This window comes from Gobius niger (genome assembly GCF_951799975.1).
Source record: "Gobius niger genome assembly, chromosome: 2".
NCBI classification, from domain to species: Eukaryota; Metazoa; Chordata; class Actinopteri; order Gobiiformes; family Gobiidae; genus Gobius; species Gobius niger.
Window position 1 is genome coordinate 41871475 of NC_136853.1, and position 27161 is coordinate 41898635.

Below are 27161 nucleotides of genomic sequence, written 5' to 3' on the forward strand. Positions count from 1 at the left end.
TGGTTTTACGTGGTTTAGTGTTTTGGAAATCATTGAAGTGAAGTGAATGCTTTGGGGCTTGTGGATAGTGTTAATTCTATAAATCAGTTACGAGCAGTTTGCAAATGGGAAATAAAGTCTGTAATTTGGTTAAGTTTATTGCATTTTACAGGTGAATCCAATGTCTCTGATCAGTCGTTCTAATTTCAGTTTTGGTAATGAGTGTAACGCATCAATGTTTCACAGAATATTGGTTCATATTGGTTCATATTGCTAAGGACTACGACCCAAGGACAGAGAGCAACATGTGCAGTTTATTTGCCCTGAGCTATAGGGAAGCATTTATAAACAACTTTAAATGGTAAACTACAGCGAAAGTTGGGAAAAGGGAATTATTATGAACCTACTAACTTAATCTTGGAAATCATTTTGAAAAGTCAAATTACTTTACTGTGACAATAAAATGCATTATTGAGTAATACAATCTGAAATCTGATGCCTTCTACAGCTTAAGCCCGTGACCCCACACAATCAACCCATTACGGCCGGCCTACGGAGTTTTAACTTGATCAAAACATGCCGTGTTTGTGTCCTTTGGCTTTGATTTTCTCTGGAGCAGCACATGTTGTTGTCCAGACAGTTCAAGATTGTGTAACAGGCTTGAAACGAAATCACGTGTCCAGGAGAAACAGGCTGGTGTACTATTGCGTGTCCAGTTTCACCACACTTTGCTTTGGGTAAACAAGCTTTACATCTAAATATGCATACAGTATGATATTTGGAAACGAAGATGCTGATGGTCTGGAGGATTCACCTATTTGAACCGGCGATCTTCCTATCACGAGACGACCCGCTCATGTTTGTAGAAAATGCTGTAGTTTTTTTAATTTGTTTTGGCTGGTATTGCTACATACAAAAAAAAAAAGCTCTATAAAGGAAAAAGGTTGATGAGATAAACCAGGCTTTAAGGGGCTAGATGCAAGTTAGCCATTTTATACTCACTACTGCCACCTCAGGTCAGACGTGTAGCTGCACCTTCTATATTAAGCTCATGCATGACGGCAATTCGGACCCGAAGTGACACCTTTTTGAGCGACAGTGCAGAATTTTAGAGGCTGTTGTGGTGAACAGATCAGGGCTCATTCTACACCTTAGGACATTGTTGAAACATTGAGGGGGAGGAAATTAGATAATTTTACCATTTTTAAACTCTGTATAGTCCCTTTAATAATCAATTAATGTCATTGAAGGTTTACTGTAGGTTGGGTTGAAAAAGACATAGTTGTAAATATTGTGAGGTTGAGAGAAGGCAGCCTTTTGCCACACTTTAAAGATGGAGACACAGCAGGAAGCAGTGGCACACGCCGACTGCTTCCTGCTGTTTGGTGGGAGACGACCTGACCTGACATTAGGGGATTTGTTTGGAATCTTGTAAACAAACATAAAAAAGATGTGATCAGGGCTTTACATTAACACCCGCCAACCCGCCAAATGTGGGTAGATTTTGACTTTGGCAGGTAAAGTCGTCTCCCTAGAGGCCTATTCATACTCCACAAGACGCAACAACTTTGTTCTTGTTCTTTTTGCCTCGAGAACAAAGTTTGTTTGGGCTCTGACATTTTTTTTTAATTAATTGATTGATTGATTGTTTATTCCGAGTTCATTGTACATTACATACACACGTTTTTTTACATCAACATGTGCATTGTGCAGCTTCTACGAAATTTTAACATGCTTTCATGACATTTCCACATGCTTCCATATATATATACATAATTGCTGGGTTGCAGGTGACATCACAGCGTTCTAAAGGCCTATACTATTATATGGAGGAAAAATTATTTTGTTTTTGATGAAATTTTTGGTCTTGTACAGAGAGATCATGGACCCGGTGATATTAATAATATTTTTTTTAATTCATATATTTTCTTTTCAGCTACGACTTGTGAAAGTGTAGTGTTGTTAATAGGGGGGTCTGATGACATCATTTTCTAGAACCTGCAACTCACCAATACTGTACAAAAACTCAAACACGTGGGAGGAAGTAAACTTACAAGCTCCCACCCCTGTAAGTATCATAATTTCATTAATGTGATTGGAGCCAGTAGCAGGGAAATGTACAACAACCTGATGGCAACAGCACGACCACGCAATGACACACCAGCAACACACCAAAGCCGGTGACGCACAAACCCCCCTCCAACAAGTGACAGGACGCCACTTTATTTTTTAATTTTTTTTAAAATTCTTTCTTTATAACATTATTCCAGTAATGCATATTGGCTTGTAGTAATCAACCAACTATGGGTGCAATACTTGAATTTGCGTTTTCTTTTCCAACCAAGTATGCCAATCACATTTTTTTTTTCACGAGGCAACATGTCAATATAGTGGTAGAAAGATACGGCGTCCCCCGCACAACGACCTCACTACATGACCGGCACGCCACCACGCCACCGTCCCACCACACCCACACCCAGACCCAGGACCATCACGCCACACCACCAGCTCCTTCAGTGGTTGCTTCCTCTCACAAAAACAGTTGATATACCAGATAAATCGTTTACATACGAGAAATGTACTTTAAAGGGGCTAGATGCAAGTTAGCAATTTTATACACACTACTGCCACCTCAGGCCATACGTATAACTGCAGCTTCTATACTAAGCTCGTGCATGACGGCACTTCGGACCCGAATTAACACCTTTTTGTGTGACAGTGCAGGATTTTAGAGGCAGTTGTGGTTAATATGTCTGGGCTCTTTCTACACCTTAGGACATTGTTGGAACATGTAGGGGGAGGAAAATACATAATTTTAACATTTTTAAACTCTGTATTGTCCCTTTAACACATCATATATACATATATATAAAAAAAATATGATGCCAACAATGGTAAGCAATCACAATCTATTGTCAAGCTCTTCTGTAAACATTTTTTTTTAAGTCAAGTCTTATACCAAGAACACCTCCTTCATTGTTCACCCAGATACACCTTTCCAAGTCTATAAAATATGTAAAAATTTTAAAAAGTAGTCCGTCAGTTGTTCACATTCCTCTTCATTTCCATACTACACTTCCGTAACATGTTCTCTTTATATTTCCTTTTGAACTTGTAAGTATTTGTGCCATGTTTTATATGGTTCCCCAAACCATTCCAGAGTATTATTTCATACTCCATTAGACGTGTTGCTGCCAAAATGCCACTCCCCCTGTTTCAGCAGCCAAAACAAACAAGAAATTACATAAATGAAACTAGCCATTTGAGCTTAAACTATTATGAAATGTATGGTGCATGATGTTTACAAATCTCATCAAAACCAACCAACATGGTTAGTAGGTTATAAACAAAGCTGCCCGGGCAGGGAGGAGGCCTGAAGCTGTGCATCCCCTGCCCAACCTTTGTCCTTTCTTTCAATAACCTGTACAATCCAGGTTTTAGCTGCTCTTGAACGGTCTGAACGTGCTTAGTGGCATGATCATATCTTTTTCTTTTTAAGTATTCTCTTAAAAAAGCTGATTTCATTGGTAACATTCAATTTATAACACTCAACATTCGACACCTTTGTTGCTTGTAAATGTGATGGGGTGGTAAGGGAGCACTAAATAAATGTGAAGGGACATTAAATGAGCTGTATGACCATTTATTTATTATTGAATTAACCCTACTACGCCGTTACTGAAACAATACCCTTTCATATTTGCTCACAGGGACAGTAGGAACAACCCTCTGACATCTCCATGGCGATTAATGTAAACCGAGTCCCCCCTCCTGCGGTTTGGCAGTGAATCCACGCCGCCGCCTCCCTCTGCCTCTGTGCAGTGAATCCTCTGGTTCAAGCATTCGCATTCTAGACACAATTCCCTGTAAAAAAAAAAAAAAAAGAAAAGAAAGAAAAACCTGTTTGTTATTTCCTGGTACTTTGGTAGTCACACTACGTTTCACTGGTGCTGGTGCTGCATGAGCTTTGGGGCATGAGTTCTGCGGTTCCTCGTTATAAAAGCTACCAGTGAATCTTGTACCTGGGTTATGTCGTGAATTTAAAACCGGCCAAAGCACGTTTCTGGTCAACTAAAGGGACTCGACGGAGTTTAAAAATGTTAAAAGTCTGTATTTTCCACCTCCCCACATGCTCCAGCAATGTCCTAGTGTTGCTGGAGCATGTAGTAGGCATCCATAAGCAGAGCAAACGGGAGGTAACTTTTCAACACTGAGGATGGATTCTGCGGAAACCAAGAAGAGACCGGCCTCGAGCACCGCTGAAACTCCATCACAAACCCCAAGAAAACACACAAAAATTTCGAGAGCAACTAAATGACAGACCGGTGCAGGTCAAAGACTAGAGTAAATATTGGAGTTACTTTTCAGCAACGGAGATCACTAAGAAGAGATGCTCTTGGTATGACATAAGGCCCACCTTTGGCTTTCTCTTTACTCGAAAAGTAAGACATAATTACAAGTTTATGTGAAAAATCAATGCTAATGAATGTAAAAGCTATCAAGGCATATGTTACATGAAGATAATGTTAGCTTCCTGGTTAGCATTGTTTTTTTTAAGTATTTATGGGCCGCTTTGCTCCTCTCCATGGTTTTTCCCTTCTTTGTTTTCCCCCACTGACTGCTTCAAGCATGACCACACATGGGCAATTCCAATGATGTCGTCTGTGTGTGATTCCTAATTCATTCTTACAAAGTGCATAACAAGTTAGAAGGCCTAATTCATGAACGATGTAGAGGTCAGCAACAAAGTGCTGGTTATATTTGCCTGTGGTTAATAAAGCCAATCCTGCTGTGAATCCACCGTTTAGTCTCGTACTCAGCTTTAATTCCAACATTACCCTCTGTGCTCCTTGTCTGTTTGTATCTTCTTGCAGTCCCTGTGGTCTGCATGCGTGGGCCCTTCATGTGTTTGTCTTCATGTTTTATTCGGTCCTGCCGCGCTGTGCTTGCCTCCTCCATCTGCTGTGCCATCACATGGGAAAACTGCCCATTCTTCCCGAGCCTCGGGGTGTTGGTCCTGGGATGGCAGAACTATTGAGCTTTTAAAGGAGAAAGTTTGAGTGGATTAAAATTTGCTGTATTCAGTATCATGGTAGACTGTTGTGAAACGCATTTTTCTCACAACAGTTACAGTAAATTTTGACTTTGACATCGACACTGGGCCCGGCATCTCGTGGACTCTCAGGCGCACAGTATACAGTCATCTTCCTTGTATGTTTTTTATCTTGTACGGTTGGATCCACAGTGAGAATATGGGCTATTATTGGATCCTAATTGCTGCCAAGGCAACAGTGCTATTTCAGCCTGTGACAATGGCATATAGGGCACGTTTGCAAGAACTCTCTCATCATGATCTAGTAGAGTTTATGAATGCTGTATTGTATGTTGAAAATGTTAAATTAGACCTTCACTATTGACTATCTTCACCACTGGTTTGTTAACATACTATTAAAGCATGTTTTGAGGGTTTATGGCTTATACGAAGTAGTTAAAGCTGGAGTACCTGATTTTTTCTGTGCAAACTGAAATGTGTTGTTTTGGTCTCTAGCTTTCGCAATCCCTCCATCTAAATTTTTCAAGCTAATTAATTATAATGCTTATTTCATACACGGTGGCGCAGCGGTTAGCGCTCGTGCCTCACAGCTCAAAGATCCCGGGTTCGATTCCCACCTGGACGGGGCCTTTCTGTGTGGAGTTTGCATGTTCTCCCCGTGTCTGCGTAGGTTAGTGGTAGATTATAAAAACATGTGCAGCCAGGTGTTTCTGACCACCAGCCTGGCTCCACATCATGGAGCAGGGTCCCCGAGCGCCGGCCCACGCTGGCAGCTCCCTGCTCCAATGCGACACTGAGGATGGGTCAAATGCAGAGAACTAATTTCTTTACAGATATTTCTCTACAGAGATTAATAACGTATAACTTAACATAGTTTCATGCCCGTCTACAGCTTTGAACGGTGGTGAAGTGAAGTAGTGGGGAGCACCCCAAAATAAAATGGCAAAAATAAATTTACTCTACCACAACAAGAAATCAGGTGCCCCAGCAGCTTTAAATAAATCATCAATGACTGCCGATGCACTGACATGCTTCAGTCACCTACCAGACCTACTACTTTATTCATGCGTTATTAACTTTTTTCATAATTTGTTTGCAAATCACAATCTCTCGTGTCACACTCTGAGTCCGAGCAAACCCTTGCAGAAACTGATATTGATCTGGCTTTATAGCCGCTTTAGTCCTGCAGCCGTTCACAAACACACTTTGGCTCAGAGCTCTGACGCAAACAGCACGTCCTGCTGCCAAACGTGGCACTGCATCTGACTGGACTTCTTTACAGTGACTCTCTTTGGAACCGAACATTTTCATGTTTTGTATTGGCTGCAGTTCCCATTGTGATTCACATGAGCAAGTTTTAGCCTTGCAAAAGTTGCAAAATTTGACAACAGACTGGTTTAGAAGATCTTAGGTTTACGCCGTCCCCCAGGATACAGCCGTATGGGTGAAACAGGACACGTGGTCATGGACTAGAACAATGTAGGCTCCTAAATTATCTCTGTAGATATCCTTTTTGAACCCAACCCTCCGTGCCTCCGGAGACGTTTGTCAGGACAAGTGGACTGCAATTTACTCTGTGTGGAGTGGACTCTTTAGTCAGAATTGTGGTCAAGACTACTTAGCTGAAACAGGGTGTTTGTTGTCCGTGCTTATGCTTGATGAGAGCAGTGGAGTTTGGGATCAAATGTTATAGATATATCGACAGAGACAAAGATTGTAAGTGACGAATAAAACCGGCAGTATATCAAACTGTTGAAAAGAGATTTGAGGAACAAATCCTTGGTACTTGGTCACTGGTGGTTTGTTAATTTTATGTGTTTATTTGGTCGGGATGGTGTATATTAATAAACACACAAGACTCATGCTTGCAAACATCAATTTTCTTTTTCTCTTTTACCAGCGTTATGGCTAAGATTTGTTGTGTGTGTTTCAGTAAACATTTCAACCTGACAAGTGAAACACTGCAACTCCGATAACATAACTTTCCTCGTCAAGAGTCTCACCTCTGAGGAAAACTATTGCAGCAGACGCTTTTTGTTGTTTGCGTTGCCATGGTGATGTGTGAGAGAATCCTCCTGCTGCAGGTTCATCTGTCTCGGTTCAATACTTTGGTTTATGCTCTCTCTGTATGAGCCAACAGCAGGAAACGGGAAAACAACAACACTGTAGTGCAGAGGAGTTGTGTCCTCAAATTATACCAAATTCTTGGCATATTGGCTCAGCAAAGTACAAAATACTGAACCAATGCCGATTTTAAGATGCAAACTAGTTATCATTCACTAAAGGTTTACGTACGCCATGAGTTTTATTACTTATACATCGTGTAAAATGTTCACTCTGAGCGCTTACTGATCTTATTACTCTCGTGTGAACAGGATGTGCGGGAGGGTCTGTGAGAACACGTTTGGGCAGCAGCTCGGAGATTTTACTACCTTCGACTTTTGCGGTTTGAAAACAGGATAATTCAGGTCGTGCACCTTTTTAAAGCATGAGACTTTATAGATGTGATGACTGAAGCACAGCTACTCTCAACTGCTGATAGTGTGAAGATGATCTGAAGCCTGTAAGAACCCAGTGAATATTATCTGTGCAGAAGTGAGATGTCACTTTTGCACCTTTCCCCCTGCTCCAGCGAACACACATGCTATTATTGAACATGGAAATGTCACAAGTCGTGGCCCAGGTGGCAGCGTTATTTATGCCACATACGGAGTTAACATTTCAAATTAAACTTTGAGGATTTTTTTTGTTTTGTTTGTTCATTATAGTGTGCTACTGTGGAAATTAGTGTTGTCATGGAGCAAACATTTCATACATTATTTTGAATCATGGGGGGGGGTCAATGTTTCATAGCCTGCTGATTTTGATACCATGATGCATATTATGAGGGAAATACATTTATGTTGTCCTAATCCAAGTTTGTGTCGTGGAGGGCTGATTCTCTTCTCCCCCAAAGCGCCAAGGGCCAAACCTCTGTCAGTGTTGTACTAGCCTGGCAGTACTAAAATATCACAAATTATATTTATACTGGTGGCCACCAATTCATTTTTTCGTAGGAGAGGTGTGGTTTACAATCGTCCATAGCCGTTTATTGGGCGCTATGAATGTCTATCATGCGTCTGCAGGTAGCCAATCGTATCCGATGACGTATGACATACCCGTTGCAAACTTTCGAGCTAAACTCGAAATGATTCGAGCGCACACAGCAGTTCTGGTATTCCCAGGCTAGTGTTGTACATCATTCATGACCTATAGATACAGATGGCATCTCTGGAATCGCCCATATATGGTCATGTTTGAATACAGTTAAAGGGGAAAACAATTAGGAGAAAAATCTAAGCTTTCTCTAATTATTCAAAAACTACTTTAACAAATTAGGAATACAGTTTTCTACTAAATAAAGATACAAAGACATGGAGAGGAGCAAAGTGGTTCCACGGCCCATACATACATAAATAACAGCGAGTGCTAACATGATGCTTCATGTTAGCATCGGGCTAATGCTATCGGTTAGCTAGCGCTAGCTACAGCTGCCGTTTTTTCACTTCTACTGAACAATCTGCTGTGAGAAAATATCCATATGGGCCCGATTTACACTTGACTTTATTTATGTGTGATATATAAGTTCATATGCCACCAGAAAATGGCTGTTTCTCCAAAGATTCTATTTTCCCCCTCGACGAGGCCACACCCCCTTCTATGACGAGATGCCGTCTGTATCTATTGGGATGTCTTTGCCAGGAAAATTTAAAGCTATCAACAGTATTTTTCATCTCTGATTTGTGTAATAATATTTCTCTAAATCATTTTGGGGGCGTGAGGTTGTATGCTGGAGGTAGTGATGGGCAAAAAACCCAGCACTCCGGAGCTTGTCAGAGCTGCTTCGGTAACAGCTGGTCACGTGACTCAAGTGTCCATTGTCTGGAAAAGTGCTTCACACCGTGAGTTGCGTATCAGTGTCTCGAAGCTTGTCATCGGCTCAGAACGTTTCACTGTGCTGCCTTGAGCGGCACAGTTGCTTGTCATTATTGTATTGCATGTAGCACTTGTAAGAGAGTGCACAGAACATGTCTGTAATGGATTCTATTAACAGTTCACACACCACTGACGGGCAGCATGGGTTTTTGTAAACTCTCATAAAACGCCAAACACAAACAGGCCAGCGATGCCAAACGTATTTGACAGTTAAACACAGATACTCTTTTTTTCTTTGTTGTTTTTGTTTTGTTTTTTTGCTGTGGGAAATGGAAGAGAGCCTAATGTATTTAAATTTCATTTAAACTGTTTAGTTACCTTAGGCAAAGCCAACCTGGTGGGAATCCTTGGCTGTCACAGACATTGGTTCAGGAGTAAAGATTTGATCCTTCCCGAAACATGTCAAGAAATGTCAAACTGGATTGATGGGTTACTTTATTTCAATACTCTTTGTACAAGCCCCAAGCGCAGTTCAAAATGAGGTTGGCAGATCTTCAGTAATGTGTGGCACATTACTGAAGAGTTGTGCTAGACCATTTGGTTCCATTTTTTGTTACATCTTCAATTTGCCTTTAACCGTGCAGATGGTACCTTAATTGTGGAAGGAAGCACTCATTGTACCTGTTTCTAAGCGAAGCCAACCCAAAATCCTTAATGACTTGGAGCCAGGAGCCAGTCTGAGCTTTTAAAGGAAACAGAACACCTCCTCGACCCATTGCAGATTGCCTGTTGGGCGCAAAGAGGTGTGGAGTGTGCTGTAATTACCCTTGTGAACTTTCTTTTTAAACATTTGGAAGGCAGAAAAACTCATTATCTCCAGTTTGACATTACCCAAATCTACAAGCAAGAAAGTGTCAAAAGAGCGACAAAAACATGCCGGAAAATCAACAATAATTAAGTGACAAAATCACACAACTATGGAGAGGAAGAAGTGACGAGAACACAATGAAAAAACAACATAAAAAACACAAAAAAGCGATTAGACGAGAACACAACAGAAAACGTTCCAAAATGTGACAAAAACACGGGAAAAGAGTGATGAAAAATCAACAAAAAATCAACAAGAATGCCACGAAAGAGCAACAAAACAGTGACAAAAAAAAACTACAAAAACACGACAAAAATGCTTGAAAAAATTTACGATTTGTTTTGTAGGTCTTAGCTTTCAAATGAGGCTTTACTCTGGCCTATACGCTGTAAGGTCCAGTCAGAAGGTTTTGGATTCGGGTAAAACCAACCGTCCATCCATCCATTTTCTTCCGATTTATCCGGGGCCGGGTCGCGGGGGCAGCAGTCTCAGCAGAGATGCCCAGACTTCCCGATCCACTCGCACCTCCTCCAGCTGTTCTGGGGGGACCCCGAGGCGACACCAGGCCAGCTTGGAGAAATAGCCCCACCAGCGTGTCCTGGGCCTTCCACCAGGCCTTGTCCCTCAAGGTGTCCAAGGCCTCGTGGAAAACCAACCGAATTGGAGAAAATTTGCTTGGTTAAGACGGGGGTTAAGAGGTTAACTCCATCCAACCTCACATCTTACCAATAATGTTGATGGAATATTTTAACCTAATTTAGTTGGTTGAAATCAGCAACACTCTGGGTAACTAGGAAATGAGGCCCTATGTCAAAAATCCTGAAATATCCCCTTAAACCTTGAACATGGAGGAGATAAAGCTACAAAGGGCTACTTAAACATTGCGATTATCAAACTGCCCACATATCCACCATTTATTTAGTGATTTTTTCTGAAATTTTCTCCCATCCTCTTTGTACCCATTCTCTAGCTGTCATCTCCTTTGTGCACGCCTCAGTATGTGACATTTTGCTGTAGACAGTGAAGCAGCATCTCTCGTCTGTGTATTGAGCCCAGCAGTGAAGGATGAGGTGGTGACGTTTGCGGGCGCCCGTTCCAATTGTCTCCGATGCCGCTGCTTTGTCTCTCTGGTGCGTGAGAGAGTTCAGGTTCAGGCCCAGCGGTTTCTATCAGTGATTACGCTCTTCATTATTGATTAGACACAGGATGACGTTATAGCATTGTGAAGCTCTGTGTGCGGTGTATGCATATCGTTTTGAAGGGTGCTATTTTTCTCTATTGATAAGAGAATAAATTCCACTCGCTGCACACAATGACCTTGCCTCAGCTGCCTGTTTGCTGAGGGTTATACTACGAAGCTGGTTGAACATGTCCTGGATTAGTTCCTTTAGCCCGGGTTGACAAGCCCAAACATGGAGCCTCCGTGTAAGTGATCCTACAAAACGCTGGGTTTCTCTGGGGATATTTGTGAGCGTGTTCATGTGAAACAGGAGGAGTCAGCGCCAAGCGGCCAATCACTGAAGAGATGGGCAGTTAATTTGAATATCAAAATCTATCACTAAACTCATGACGAATATGTTATACAGCGCCATGAACGACACGAGTCTGAACCAAGCAGCACATCATCAGCACATTAACATGCTAAAGGGACTAAATGCAAGTTGGCAATTTTTTACTCACTACTGCCACCTAAGGTCATACATGTAACTGCACCACCTATGTTAAGCTCGTGCATGACGGCAATTCGGACACGAAGTTACAACTTTTTGAGTGACAGTGCAGGAGTTTAGAGGCAGTTGTGGTGAACAGGTCTGGGCTCATTCTATACCTGCTTAGGACATTGCTGGAACATATTTTAACATTTTTAAACTCCGTATAGTCTCTTTAACAATCTTTATTAAAACTTAAAAACACTCTTAATATTGCTGTATGTGGACGAGAAATAAGCCTTGTACAATCATGTAGGTGTTGCCATCCCATTTTCTACACGTCTTTGCACAAAGTATTTAAGCACTTTACTTTTATTATTGTTGGAAAATGGTTCACTGTAAATAACAATATATTTATTCATTGTTTGCAAATGTAATACACTGCCTTTTAATTAGATTTTATATATTGAAACTGGAAGCACGATCACACGTGACTTGCTAAAGCTAGTTTAAAAAAGCTAGGCCCACAGCCTCAGAGTAGAAGCTGTGGCGCATGAGTCGGGCCGTGGCCAAACCCTTTTTACACCTGTGGGACGTGGGACCTATGTTTACCTTTTTTGTAATGTTTTGAGCTCAAAATAAACTTTGAAAAAGACATCTGATTCTCCCTGGTCATTCCGAGGGGGAAACATGGTTATGTACTTCGTCACCCACATATGTAATAAATGGTAAATGGACTTGTACAGCGCTTTTCTACCTTCACTGGGCCCAAAGAGCTTTACACCAAGGGCTTTGAACCCCCGACCTTCCGATCATGAGACGACCCTCTCTAACAACTGCGCTACCGTTGCCCCAACATCTAAAAGTTCCAACACAATGCTGCCACTTTATGAAATCCATCTGTGTGTTTATCAAGTGACCTTGACCTTTTTGAAATGTGTCCATTCAGGGTCAGTTTTATATAAACAAATCAATTGCTTTGCATTGTTGATTCTTTCAAAAGCAACCTTAAAGGGGCTGGAAGCAAGTTCGCCATTTTATACTCACTACTGCCACCTCAGGCCATATGTGTAACTGCACCTTCTATATTAAGCTTGTGCATGACGGCAATTCGGGCCGAAGTGACACATTTTTGAGTGACCGTACAGGATTTTAGAGGCAGTTGTGGTGAACAGGTCTGAGCTCATTCTACACATTAGGACATGGCTGGAACATGTGGGGGGAGGAAAATACTTAATTTTAACATTTTTAAACTCCTTATAGTCCCTTTAAGACACATTTATTTGTTCAAGCGTTTAATTAGCTACTTCTTGGCTGCTATGATTTCTGTGTTGTTTTGACCCCTTTTATATATTGTATGTAATTTCTGCTTTTAACTGTGTTGTGAAGCACTTTGTGGCCTTTGCCTGTGAAAGGTGCTATATAAATAAAGATTACTTACTTGCCCTTGAGGGATCAACAAAGCTTTCTGAATCTGAATCTGAATCCATGCTTGCTTTCAAATCACTTCTCTGCTGCTGCTCAAGGTGCTTCCTCCTCTTCCCTCTCTGCTCCTCACTCCCTCCAAGGTATATCCCGGGGTTTGTTTTTTGCAAGCGTATACCGTACATGTTGCTTGGAAACCAGACTCGCTGCTAAACCAGCGATTTGGTGACCGTCGCATCAACTACATTTCCACAGCGGTACATACACAAGCAAACAGGAAGCAGGGTAAACCAATCAGTGAAGGGCGGGCTTCTGCCGTTGATGCAGTGTTATTAGCGGGTCTGCGTTAATATTTGCACAGGATTATGAATCACGGAACTCTCCATCTGTTTACGTATTTTGGATTCCACCGATTGGAAAAAAAAACTCACTCTCTCGTTCGTAGATTGTTTTTGAGGGGACGTGACCACAAATAAACTAATCTGAATATATGGGCTCATTTGAGTTTTCCACTGCCGCCAATGATGGCGTTGGTCCCAGACTGATAACCCCCTGTATAAAAAAAAATAGAGGCATCATTCTTGTCTCGCCAACTACTGTACATGTGCATTCCAGGATAAGTCAGATGATACCTGGACTCTGAGAAGCTTGAATGGTGACTCTGCTCGCTGCTTGACCACTGACTTCATTCGGGGGAGGGTGTGGGATGTTTGGCTCTCGTCTGGCACTGAGGAGCTCCTTTGTCTTTGCCGCATTGACTGACAGTGAAAACCTTCTGACCCCACTCATCCGCAGAGCCCTCTGCATCAGGCCGGGCAGTGAGCCCATCGGGAGTCCAGTCAGTGTGAGGTCATCTGCATACTTCACTGGGAAAACAGAGGAAGGAAGACGACCAGGCTGTTGATACAAATAACAAAAAGTAAAGGTGACAGTAGCCCCCCCCCTGAGGGACACCTGCAGGAACAGCACAGGGTGATAAAAAAAAACAGGAGCCCCATTGCTAGGTTTGTTCTCTGTTACTCAGGTAGCTCTTCACTCCGAGCCATAGGGTGACGCCTCACCTGCATCTCTGCCAAAACCTTCAGTATCTGACCATGTTTTACTGTGTCAAAGGCACGAGAAAAATCCGCAAAAATTGCATGCACATCCATTTTGGGACTGTTGTTAAGAGCTTCATGTCATTAAAGCAGTACTAAGTAACGTACTGCTACCTTAATAAATCCTTTTCGTAGTCCCTGTGGGGGTAATACAAGTGTTTATGGGATGATTGGAGGGTCTTTCATCTCCCCCTGGTGTCTCTGGACAGAAAACCATGTTTGCAACTTGACTGCCACCGGACCGGAGAAAGCAATACACACTAATGGAATCACGAAGAAGAAGCTAACATGCTAACGCGCAAAGCTAACTGCGGGCTAACGTCACTTTAACCCTTGTGTCGTCCCTGGGGTCAATAATGACCCCAGGGCCACTTTGTCGATGCGTATCTCTGTCATAGTTTTATCAAATGGTCTGAATTTTCGGATATGCGTTAACATCCATGACTTTTACCAGTAATTTTTTTTTTACATTTTTTGATTCAGTGATTACAATGTTATGAGAAAGAGTTACACTCGTGGTCACCTGGGGTCATTTTTGACCCCATTTTGTTTCTCTAATATCTCAGCCATAAAATAACCTTTTTCAACAAGTTTGGGTTCTATCTTTAGTGTAGCTTCAGACTAATGGCCTGATACAAAACTTTTGTGTTTTTTATTTTTTTTCAGTTTGTAGGCCTCGTTTATGTAAAAAAACACCAAATCCTGAACAAACAACAGTCATAAAATATCAAAAATCGAATTCTGAGGATAACTCGGACTATCTGGTCAGTTTCCAAGTGGAAATAGTCAAACTTTTGTGTTAATGCAATTTTTGAATTTTCTCATACATTTGAATGAGAACAAATAGTTACACTCGTGGTCACCTGGGGTCATTTTTGACCCCATTTTGTTTCCCTAATATTTCACTCATAAAATAACATTTTGAAATAAATGTGGTTTCTATCTTTAGTTTGACTTCATAAAAATGCACTGATAGTAAATTTTCCAGTTTTTATTATTTTTTGGGTCGGTGGGACATGTTTATGTAAAACAAGTCAAATTTTGAGCCAAAAATGGCCCTGTAGCACTGAAAATCCTGAAGTGGATATAACTGGAAGTATTTGGTGAATTGGGCACTGGGAGAGGCTCAAAGGTAGAGCAGGTTCTGTTTTTGAAAAATGTTTCATTTTTGAATGAGAGCAAATAGTTACACTCGTGGTCTCTGGGGTCATTTATGACCCCGGCAAAACCCCATTCATTTCAATGGAGATGAGCCGATCCTCCATGTTTTCTGTCTTTGACCTTTTGTACCGACTTCATTTGTGCTTCAGATATGAAACCATTATTATGTTTCCATCCCAGAGGACCTCCTTGACATGCACATTCACCAGATTTTGAATTCACATATTTTTACAATAGTTACATGGCCTAAAGCCTGAAAACAGCAGCAGCTCTCCATTCATTTCAATGGCAGTGTCCTCCATGTCTGTGATTCCAGCTATATTTTTGACTTTTGCCTTTCATACCAACTTCATTTCAACTCCAAATCCATAACTTTTTTAAATATACACTCCACAGAGCCTCCACTACATGCACATGTGCCACATTTTGAATTCAGTCATTTTTTCATAGTTTTAGGACCCAAAAACCAGTGCTATAACCCAGTTTCGAAATACAGCCAAACTGTGATTCTCACTCTGTTATTCCAGGAAAGTCTCTATATTCTCATAAAAAATCTGCTCAAAGTAGAGTTTACATCTTAATTCATCAACTTTTATCAAAATATTAAATGTTCAGTGCAGTTTGACAGTGAAAGTAAAGTACAGTAGAGCAGAATGTGTTTGGAAAAACAAAGCTGTAAAAGTTATACAAACAACTGATATTCTATAAACACCAAACAAATGCACATTTATTTATACAAAATCATCTTTTTTAATGATGATTTCTTCCAAAACTACTCAGACACTGAAATGCATCAGATTTTATGATCTGTGATAAAGTTTTGAGTGTTCACAGCATTTTGTCTCTGCAGGTGAACAGCATGTGTTATGTTCATGTAAACCTGTGTGGACTCTCGGACTTACTGTGTCAAATACAGCCTCAGAATGTGGAAATATGGTCAAATAAAAATAAAAATAAAAAAATGAAAGCGTTATAAATATTCACAAAAATAACAGGACATATAAAATGGAATATAAATAAATGTTTCTTAGAGCAGCTGGTGCAGATGTGGACTATGGGTCGGGACTGACCTGAGAGATTCTCTTTTGGACGTTTGTTTTTCTAACTGAGCTGTGATGGAGGAACGTCTGTTGGACGTTGTGTCTGTGTTTGAATTGTGTTTTTATTTGTTCTAAAGGCCCAGGAACATGTTCACTGTGATGTGTTGTCTCTGTGTTGGTGCTGAAGCTGTATTTGGTACAGTTTAGTTTGAGTGTTTATAAACGTCACCTGTACCAAACATGAGCTGCTCTACTGTTCACCTGCAGAGACAAAAGGCTGTTAACACTCAAAACTTTATCATAGATCATAAAATCTGATGCACATCAGTGTCTGAGCAGTTTTTGGAGAGATCATGATCAAAAAAGATGATTTTGTATAAATAAATGTGCATTTGTTTGGTGTTTATAGAATATCAGTTGTTTGTTTAACTTTTACAGCTTTGTTTTTCCAAACACATTCTGCTCTACTGTACTTTACTTTCACTGTCAAACTGCACTGAACATTCAATATTTTGATAAAAGTTGATGAATTAAGATGTAAACTCTACTTTGAGCAGATTTTTTATGAGAATATAGAGACTTTCCTGAAATAAGAGAGCGAGAATCACAGTTTGGCTGTATTTAGAAACTGGGTTATAGCACTGGTTTTTGGGTCCTAAAACTATGAAAAAATGACTGAATTCAAAATGTGGCACATGTGCATGTAGTGGAGGCTCTGTGGAGTGTATATTTAAAAAAGTTATGGATTTGGAGTTGAAATGAAGTTGGTATGAAAGGCAAAAGTCAAAAATATAGCTGGAATCACAGACATGGAGGACAATGCCATTGAAATGAATGGAGAGCTGCTGCTGTTTTCAGGCTTTAGGCCCTATAACTATTGTAAAAATATGTGAATTCAAAATCTGGTGAATGTGCATGTCAAGGAGGTCCTCTGGGATGGAAACATAATAATGGTTTCATATCTGAAGCACAAATGAAGTCGGTACAAAAGGTCAAAGACAGAAAACATGGAGGATCGGCTCATCTCCATTGAAATGAATGGGGTTTTGCCGGGGTCATAAATGACCCCAGAGACCACGAGTGTAACTATTTGCTCTCATTCAAAAATGAAACATTTTTCAAAAACAGAACCTGCTCTACCTTTGAGCCTCTCCCAGTGCCCAATTCACCAAATACTTCCAGTTATATCCACTTCAGGATTTTCAGTGCTACAGGGCCATTTTTGGCTCAAAATTTGACTTTTTTTACATAAACATGTCCCACCGACCCAAAAAATAATAAAAACTGGAAAATTTACTATCAGTGCATTTTCATGAAGTCAAACTAAAGATAGAATCCACATTTATTTCAAAATGTTATTTTATGAGTGAAATATTAGGGAAACAAAATGGGGTCAAAAATGACCCCAGGTGACCACGAGTGTAACTATTTGTTCTCATTCAAATGTATGAGAAAATTCAAAAATTGCATTAACACAAAAGTTTGACTATTTCCACTTGGAAACTGACCAGATAGTCCGAGTTATCCTCAGAATTCGATTTTTGATATTTTATGACTGTTGTTTGTTCAGGATTTGGTGTTTTTTTACATAAACGAGGCCTACAAACTGAAAAAAAATAAAAAACACAAAAGTGTTGTATCAGGCCATTAGTCTGAAGCTACACTAAAGATAGAACCCAAACTTGTTGAAAAAGGTTATTTTATGGCTGAGATATTAGAGAAACAAAATGGGGTCAAAAATGACCCCAGGTGACCACGAGTGTAACTCTGAATTATGGGGCACACAAGGGTTAAACAGTATTTACAGCCAAGTTTGAGTGATTTTTTTTTTTTCCATTGTATAATTGAATGCACAGTAACCCTCTCTCCCTTCGCCTTTTCTGTCAGCGTAGTATTTACTCTCCCAAGACAATTAATAAGTTTAAAAAAACGTAACTTGCTACTACACCTGCAATTGCGCTTATGGCCTCTAGGGGGAAGAGTTACTTAGTACTGCTTTAAGGAAGTATGTGGATTAGTGCGGTCACAGTTGAAGAAGAGAAGAAGGGCATCCCTATTATATTATATTACATTATATTATGCTATTATTATATTATATTAGAGTTTTGTAGGATTAGAGCAACATGAGACTTTAAAATAAGTAACGCTGGCCATATACTGTAATGTCCAAGGCGTTCAGAGCTCCCTATAACCTGGTTGAAATCTTCTGCTAGCGCCGTGTTAATTGTGTCACTGTCCTTTCCTCATCCTATTCTCGTCTCTTTTCATTTGTTCCCTCTCGTGTTGAACTATTCCCCACCGGATCAGGCCTTGATGAAGAAACTCTCTCTTTAAACTCTCAATCTCGATCCATTTCACTTTAGCGATGGGGGCAGCTGAGCTCGACTGACACAATTACCTGACTTCATATGGGAGGAAATGCAATCACTGTGTGTGTCGCTAGAAGCTGTAGCAGCGCTGTGAGCTGTGAGGTATTGACAGTTGAGCGACTGGGACAGAATCCAGATGTTCAACAAGCCCTGATCAAATAAAGCCCAGTGGTGGCCGAGCTAAAAGTGTTGTTGTGCACGCTGAGCCTCTGGTGCTCCTGTCCAATATGATCATACTCATATTCTCTCTCTCTAGCCCCCCCCCCATCTCTTTACAGAAGTAGTAATGGTAGAATTACACAAACCCTCTCTCTTGTTCACATCCGACAAGTAATAATCATGAATTTAGACCACAACTATTGACCACAACTGCGTTTAAAATCCTGCACTGTCACTAAAAAAGGTGTTAATTCGGGTCTGAAGTGCCGTCATGCACAAGCTTAATATAAAAGCTTCAGTTACACGTATGACCTAAGGTGGCAGTAGTAAGTGTTAAACTTGCATCTAGCCCTTTTAAAGTAAACAAGTAGTTTACTAGTAAAGGATGGACACCCCAGGAATTACAACACAGGCTGTAAGTTTAAACTCTCAATTTAGATTCAAGATTCATAGTTGTCGATTTCTGAATATGTTGAGACTAGGGCTGGGTGATATGATATGGAGTTAGACCACATCGTATATATCAATATAGTTCAAATTCAGATGCTATGCTAAGTTAACAAAAAGAAACCGGTAACCTCAAGCTGATATTTAAAAAAAAAAAAATTATTATTATTTATATAAATGCTGCCCTCAGTTAAAGATTGACCTATTTTATTTTATAGGCTATATTTATTTAAGACATCTTTTTATTTAAATGTGCACCTTACAAAGTTTTGTTAAACAGTGTTTGTTTACATTTTAAAGTGAGTTTTCAATAAAACTACTCGTATTTAGCTTTGACTTTGACTTTCACAGCTCTCCCTTTTTGCTGAAAAAATATTGGGATATATATATCATATATCGATATACAACCTAAATATATCAGGGTATGATTTTCTTCTTCTTCGTCTTCTTCTTTGTCTTCTTCATCTTCTTCTTCATCTTCTTCTTTGTCTTCTTCTTCGTCGTCTTCCTCTTCTTCGTTGTCGTCTTCGTCGTCTTCTTCGTCGTCGTCTTCTTCTTTGTCTTCTTCGTCTTCTTCATCTTCGTCTTCTTCATCTTCTTCTTTGTCTTTTTCGTCGTCTTCTTCTTCGTCTTCTTCATGAGATTTCTGTCAGGACATGGCAAAGATCGACTCACAAACATCTTATTTCAGCAAACCTTCAGCTCTTTTACCTCGCCGCTGTTTCCTCGTCTGTGGAAAAGCTTTAGTCTACTGTAGATTCCAGCGAGGCACAGACCTGTCAACCTCCCAGAGCTTTTCGCTGCACTGGCTGCGTCTGATACACACGACCTCCTCCATGTGCCTTTGTTGCTAATGTGCACTGACCGCTGTCTCTTTCATTGCTCTGTCTAATGAACCGCGGCTCCATCTGATCAACCGCTGTCTGAAGGATGAAAAAAAGTTGAAGAAATAATCTAACAATATGGATAAATCTCCTGAAATTGCAGTGAAATTGTTTTTGAATAATTACATTTGGCAAGTTTATTTTCAGTTGTTTTTTTCAAAGTTCAGTTTGTTGGAAGTATATTTTTAAAAGGGCTAGACGCAAGTTAGCCATTTTATACTCACTACTGCCACCTCTGGTGATACATGTAACTGCACCTTCTATATTAAGCTTGTGTATGACGGCACTTCAGACACGAATTAACACCATTTTTAGTGACAGTGCAGGATTTTACAGGCAGTTGTGGTGAACAGGTCTGAGCTCATTCTACACATTAGGACATTGTTGGAAAATAATTACTTAATTTTAACATTTTTAAGCTCCGTATAGTCCCTTAAGAAGTGTTGTTGTACACTTTTACTGAACATACTTTAACATAATATACTCAAGATTCCTGCCAGCACAGTTTATAGGAAGTGCTTTTTTTAAAAATCCTACTTGAAGTATAATGGGAAAAAATATAAAAAATCTGACTTAGGACTTATTTATTGACACACAGAACACATTTGAATTTACATTTTGGCGAGTTAATTTTGAAATAGTGTGATGGCAGTATGTTTTTGACAAGTTCACTATTACAATACATATATATTAGACTCAAACTAGAGCTAGAAAGCTAATTTTAAATAATGCACTTGCAATACATTTGTTTATTTTAAATCTACATATTGTCGTTGTAGTATATAAGAAAGGGGTATGGGTGCATCCAACACTCCAATTGCAGTTTGTTAATTATTTTTAGCATTCATTCTTTCACACATTTGTAGTGGCCATAGTTTTTGAAATGGGTTGGGAACCACTGGTCTACTTAGTGCGGGTCTACAGCTATACTGAGTGACGGGTTATAGGGACTATACTGGACATTTCTTTGTAATGCCTCATAATCTCAGAATATCAAGCTAGTACAAATATAATACAATTTGAGTAGTCATATGAATTACATTTAACCACAATTTCAAAACAAATACAATGAAGAATAGACCATAATGATGCTGTTAACATGCTACAAAAGAGCACATAGAAATGCAAAGCACTTAATGCACTTTGTTATGTGTTTCATTATACCGGAGTTGCTGACTGCGCCCTAAAGCATGAATGAAACATTGTGTGTGGATGGAACAAACAGCAGGACACGCTCATCTTATCTGCCTTTGACGTCATAGAGGTCCAGGAGAGCCATTATCAGAACAAGCAGGTGTTCTATGCCATGTGCTATGTCCATGTTATATGCGTGTACTGTGTATGTGTGGGGCAACAATGGCCCACCTCTATCGCCAGGGCAACGGGACGTACGATCATGGCTATGGAAGATGAGCTGATGATAAAGAGAGACATATGGGAAAAATGCATTATGTTGGTGGCTACGTGTCCAGTGAAATAATCTATTCTTCACTTATTCTGGCTTAGAATCAATCCGGGGATGCTGCAGATTGTGGGATGCAGCTAAACTAACTTAGCCTCAATTTTCTACTGAGTGAACAAGCACTGTGTTGGACCTGTCGGGAGGCTTGTATTCTCGTGTTAGCCACGTGTGCTGTGCTGTCCAGGTGTTGACATGTAAACTTAAGACCAGCCTCTCTGCCATTGAGAGCTTCAACTTTCAAGTCCCTGCTGCAATAGGTTGCATTCATGTGACATCACGGCATTCTAAAGAGCCTATAGTTTAAAGGGATATTTCAGAATTTTTGACATAGGGCCTCATTTCCTAGTTATCCAGAGTGTTGCTGATTTCTGGAGATATGTTTTTGTAATTTATGCAGTTCTTTTATTTGAAGAGTTGCGTGGCGCTAGGCTTGTGCTAGGCTAGCACATTTCTATGAAATCAGCTAGCCTGCATTGAAAACAGTCTGACCCGCTCCACAGAGCACCTGAGGCAAATCACTTATAACGCCAGACTAACAAATAAATGTCTGTGTCGATAGAATAATTTTTGGAATATAACTGACCTTGCATCACATGAATAATTGTGCATTTTGAGGGACTATTTTCTAGCAGATCACTCCGCCGCTGCGTAGCTCATACAACCCCGAAGCTGATGCTGCTCAAATATAAGGTATTTTAAAAGCAAAATGGTTAAAATTATTCTATGGACACAGACATTTATACGGTTAGTCTGGCGTTATAAGTGATTTGGCTCAGGTGCACTGTGGAGCGGCGGGTCACACTGTTTTTAATGCCGGCTAGCTGATATCGTAGAAATGCGCTAGCCTTGCATTAGCCTAGCGCCACGTAACTCTACAAACAGAAGAACTGCATAAATTACAAAAAAAATATCTCCAGAAATCAGCAACACTGGATAACTAGGAAATGAGGCCCTGTGTCAAAAATCCTGAAATATCCCTTTAAGATTAAGCCGGTGGGCAACTGAAAATTCCATGGTGGTAACTATGGTAACTGTCAAACTGGAGGGAAAAAATCGTTGTTTTTGTCTAATAATCTCTGCCGTTACTGAGAGAATCCACATGCAACAAAAACGGTCTCAAGGCTCATTGTCGTCTCTGTCAGCACATATTATTTTCTCTGAAAGGAGTGGCAGTATTCAAAAACAACAGCGTGATGTTGGCCAACGGGGTACAAGATTTGTCAACTTTTTTTCTTTAAAAAATTTGAATTGGTCCCCTGCCCTCCGTCTGAAATTATGACATCAAATTCTAGAGCGTGAACGAAACCTATTATTTTTAGTTACTTGAATGTAGGATACTTGAAACAGCCTGTTGTCCGATCTTATCACCACTGTAAATCCCCCCGTCCCTGTAGCCTGCAGTAATTTGCATATTGATATATTGTGCATCCAATGCCTGACTCAACCCTGGTCATTTATCTAATCTTGGGGCTACGGTCTTGCATCCCTTTCATTTGCTTTAAGTACAGAATGAAGTCATTTTAATGGACATATTCTACAGGATCTTGCGGGGTATTGATTGCAGATCTAAGACAGCAGCACTGTGATTTTTTTTTTTTTTTTCTCTCCTCGCCTCTCCCTCCCATTATCTTTCTCTGACTCTCTCTCACTCTCTTTACTCTCTAATCTCTCCTCATGAATGGTGTGAAAACGTTGGAGATGGTGTGTGTGTGCGTGTGTGTGTGTGTGCGTGCCATCCCCATGAACACTTTGGTCTCTTATCAATGTGACACAACCATTGACAGCCACCTCCCGCTCTCCTCCCCATGAATGAATGGAGCCAGGGACCCACAACGAGCCCCAAGACACACAACTCTGACACACACCGAATCAATGACGGAGTGGGAGCTGTGAAAAATTATGAAAATGCCGCGAATGTTTATGTGAGGATGAGGACTGGGATGTGACTGTGTTTCTGAAGACGTGTTACAGATTTGAAAACACTACTCTTTGATTTCTAAAGGTTTTCATGTTCATTTTGGGTGAGGTGGCACTCAATAATAACCGTTTGTTAGTGTTTTGCATGTGCTGGAGTGATCTGATTCTCTTCTCTACTACATACTGGCCAAAAACAAAACTGTTGTTCTAGTTCCCTGCTGTCAAAACTAGATTACAATTAGGGCTGGGTGATGTTGACAAATTAATGACTCCAAATTGTTTGATCGAATATTTTAGTAAACCATCAGAAATATGCAAAAATGTGCTGTTGACAAAACGTAATTTACATTGCTTTGTCGCTCATTTAAAAAAAAAAAAAATCTGTAAATTTTTTTAAGTTTCCCCACACATTTTGTCCCAATTTTTCCCAATTTGCCCACCAATTTGTTCATTTGTTCAATTTGTCCAATTTATTCAAACATGTCCCCACATTTCTTGACATTGGAGATAAACTCTCTCTATATAAATTTGCATATCTTCCAAACAGGACTTTCAATATTATCTTGTAAGTAATGTCCTTTGGAGGCGTCACAAGAGAGAAGGTGAAAGTTGCGGAGCAGAGGGAGCTGCGCAGAAGGTGGAGGAGGAGCTGACCAGTGCAAGAAACCACGCTCTGAAACGGAGACAAATCGATCAGAAACATCCAGTTCACCTTATTTCCACCCACCTAGTCATGAACCAGTGCCCGCTTTAAATCCCCCAATTTGAATTAACTTAATGAATGAAACAAAGAGTGATCTTACCTCAGAATATATTTTTGTGTTTTTTATTTCACATGACAGTTATGAGTTAACACCATTCCACAGAGACGTGGCGGATGAGTGACTCCTGACTCTACTCTGTGTTCGGATGAGTATGTCCCGGAAGAGAATAGTTATCTCAAGTTCAACACGGATGTTGCATAAGCAAGGGGAGTCTGATCACTATGGAGACTTGATCAGCAATAGGATAGGGTATCAATCAATTACAGTGGATACACAAGCCCAAGCTCAGTGTCAGCAATTGTTTGAAAGAAAGAAAAGTAGTAGCAGTAGAAATTTATTGTCCCTGTCGGGAAATTTATTTGCAGTGAGTGGAGATACACAAATACAACATTGACCACAGCAGACAGATCCAATCATTGACAATATACAAAGAACAAACCAAGGCCCGTCAACCTGAGTTTAAATTATGTTAAAATTCCTTAAAACCTTCTCTGACCGACCAGCTGTGCAGAATAGAAAAATCACTGTTGGTTACTTCATATTGTTGGTTTGTTTAATTGTAAAATGGCTTGTGGCACAAATGACTGCCTGGTCCTGTTTTTAGTCAGGGCGGGGCTCCTGTACCTTCGAGCTGAGGGAAGCTGCTCAAACTCTCTAAACAGAGGATGTTTTGAGTCCGATAATATTATGTCTGCTTTATCTAGAGCTCGAGCAAAATAAATGTCCTGCAGACCCTTCAGAGGAACACCTAGGATTTTGCTTGCAACTGTACATATTTTCCTAAGGGAGTTCTTTTGTGCCTCAGTCATGGCCCCGTACCAGCAGATGATACAGAAAGTCAGAACACTCTCCACAAAAGCACTGTTAAACATTTTCAACATGGTTTTATCCACCTGAAAGGACACCAGTTTCTTCATAAAATATAGTCTCTAGTCGAAAAGATCTCAAAGTGATGGACACCTCGGGGTGAGATTTGCTGGACACTGAGCAGGTTCACAATTTAGACACAAAGCATCAAAAGCATACATATGTCACTCAACATTTCATAACTTCCTGTGCATCTGCACATTGCGCCGTGCTCAGCTGTAGACGTGACTCCGAGCAGACTGTGTTTTCGTGATTTGTTTACTTAAGCGTATCAAGGGTCTATATTTTGATCATAATGCTGCTGAGGCAGCCCGGTCTTGTCTGTCGCTGGGAAGAACACAAGGTCACAGGTGTCACAGGTCAATTCTTGGTCACAGCACAGTGTTGCAAGGGAGATTTCGCACATCTCCAGTTTCCTTAACACTTACTTACTTACTTACTTCTTGTTGAATTTCATGTTTTTGTGCTCTGATAAGTCTCTCTCATATCATAATGATGTGGCTTTACAGTGAGAAGAAAAGGCCACCTCTATTACCCTGTTACCATACAGTATCTGTAAAGTATTGGGACTAAAGTGGGCTTGTATCTGCTGATGGAAGGTAATTGTTCAACAACAAGATGTCAGCGAGAGAAAACCACTGACATTGAGGAGATAAAGCTATTTACTCTAATTCCACATCAGTGAAGCTTAGGGCTCAACGATGGAACTGCCACAATTCACGCTGATTAATTGGCTCATCTCTATTCAATACACATACACCAGCACATCCACACGCACATGTAACAGGAAGACGAGGCTGAATGAGAAGCATCAATTACCACAAGAGAAACTGGTTTCATAGGATCAGTGGGTTTATGAATGTTGATGAAATCGTTTTGGATTAATAAACTATTATTGTTTAACATAAGACTTTATTGATCTCACGATGGAGAAACTCACTTGTTACAGCAGCTCTTAAGAACACACAGTGCAAATGGTTTAGGAAGTGTCCCGTGCAGGAGGTGAGAGGTGTTGTCTATTATGGATGTGAGTCCAGTGGGCAGCCCAGGACAGAGCTGGCCCTTCTGACCAGCTTGTTCAGTCTCTTCCTGTCCAGCTCAGTGTTGCTCAGGGTCCCAGTAGACGACAGAGTAGGGCAGCAGTTCCAACGTTTTTTTGTATTTCATACCACTTGAGTCTGACAAGCCACTACCTGGAAGATCGTGGCAACATTTTTACAAAGAGATTGGCCAGGTCACTTGCTGTTAATCTGTCTCAATTCTTCTCCTTGAAACACTTGACATAGCTGTAGATAAGCAGTGCATTTGTAACTCCTGTTTGTCTTTTGCGTTTTCCAGAGGGGCATTCTCCGAGGTGGTTTTGGCCCAGGAGAAGCTGACCGGGCGGACGTTTGCAGTGAAGTGCATCCCCAAAAAGGCTCTGAAAGGAAAAGAGAGCAGCATCGAGAATGAGATCGCCGTTCTGAGGAAGTGAGTGCTCAAAGTCACATCTGGTTCAGTCTTGAAGACACTACACATGGGTTTGCGCTTTAGTAGTCTTAGTACTGCCTCGAAGTGCAAGATTAATCACTTGACAAGTCCATTTTTTATGCTCCATGTGCCTCACAGCAACACAGAGACACGCATTTTAAAATCAACATTTGAGACGCACAATGAACACTTAAAGGGATATTGCAGGTTTTTTCGGAATAGGGCCTCATTTCCTAGTTGAGTGTTGTTGATTTCTGTAGATGTATATTTTTTAATTCATGCAGTCCTTATAGGGCAAGGCAAGTTTATTTGTAGAGCACAATTCATACACAAGGCAATTCAAAGTGCTTCACAGTTGAAAACAAATAGAATCAATAAAAACATCAACATAAAATTAATCAATTACAGTAAAAGGCAAGAGTGCAGATAAAATACTTTCAATCATATGCATTGGTAAAAAGAACTGTTTTCAGCCTGGATTTGAACATTGTCAGAGTTGAGGCCTGTCTCACATCCTCGTGAAGACTGTTCCAGATTTTAGCTGCATGAAACTGAAACGCAGCCTCACCGTGTTTATTATTGACTCTGGGAACCACCAGGAGGCCCCTCCCTGAAGTTCTCAGGGCCCGAGATGG

The 27161-nt window shown here is 40.5% G+C and overlaps 1 protein-coding gene across 1 annotated transcript in view; it reads left to right on the plus strand.

Moving 5' to 3' along the window:
- camk1da (calcium/calmodulin-dependent protein kinase 1Da) overlaps window positions 1-27161 on the plus strand; it is a 103657-nt gene that overhangs the window by 28935 nt on the left and 47561 nt on the right. The window contains exon 2 of the mRNA XM_079552500.1: window positions 26395-26526. Within this exon, the coding sequence (XP_079408626.1) occupies window positions 26395-26526 (132 nt within the window). The remainder of the gene's footprint in view (window positions 1-26394; window positions 26527-27161) is intronic.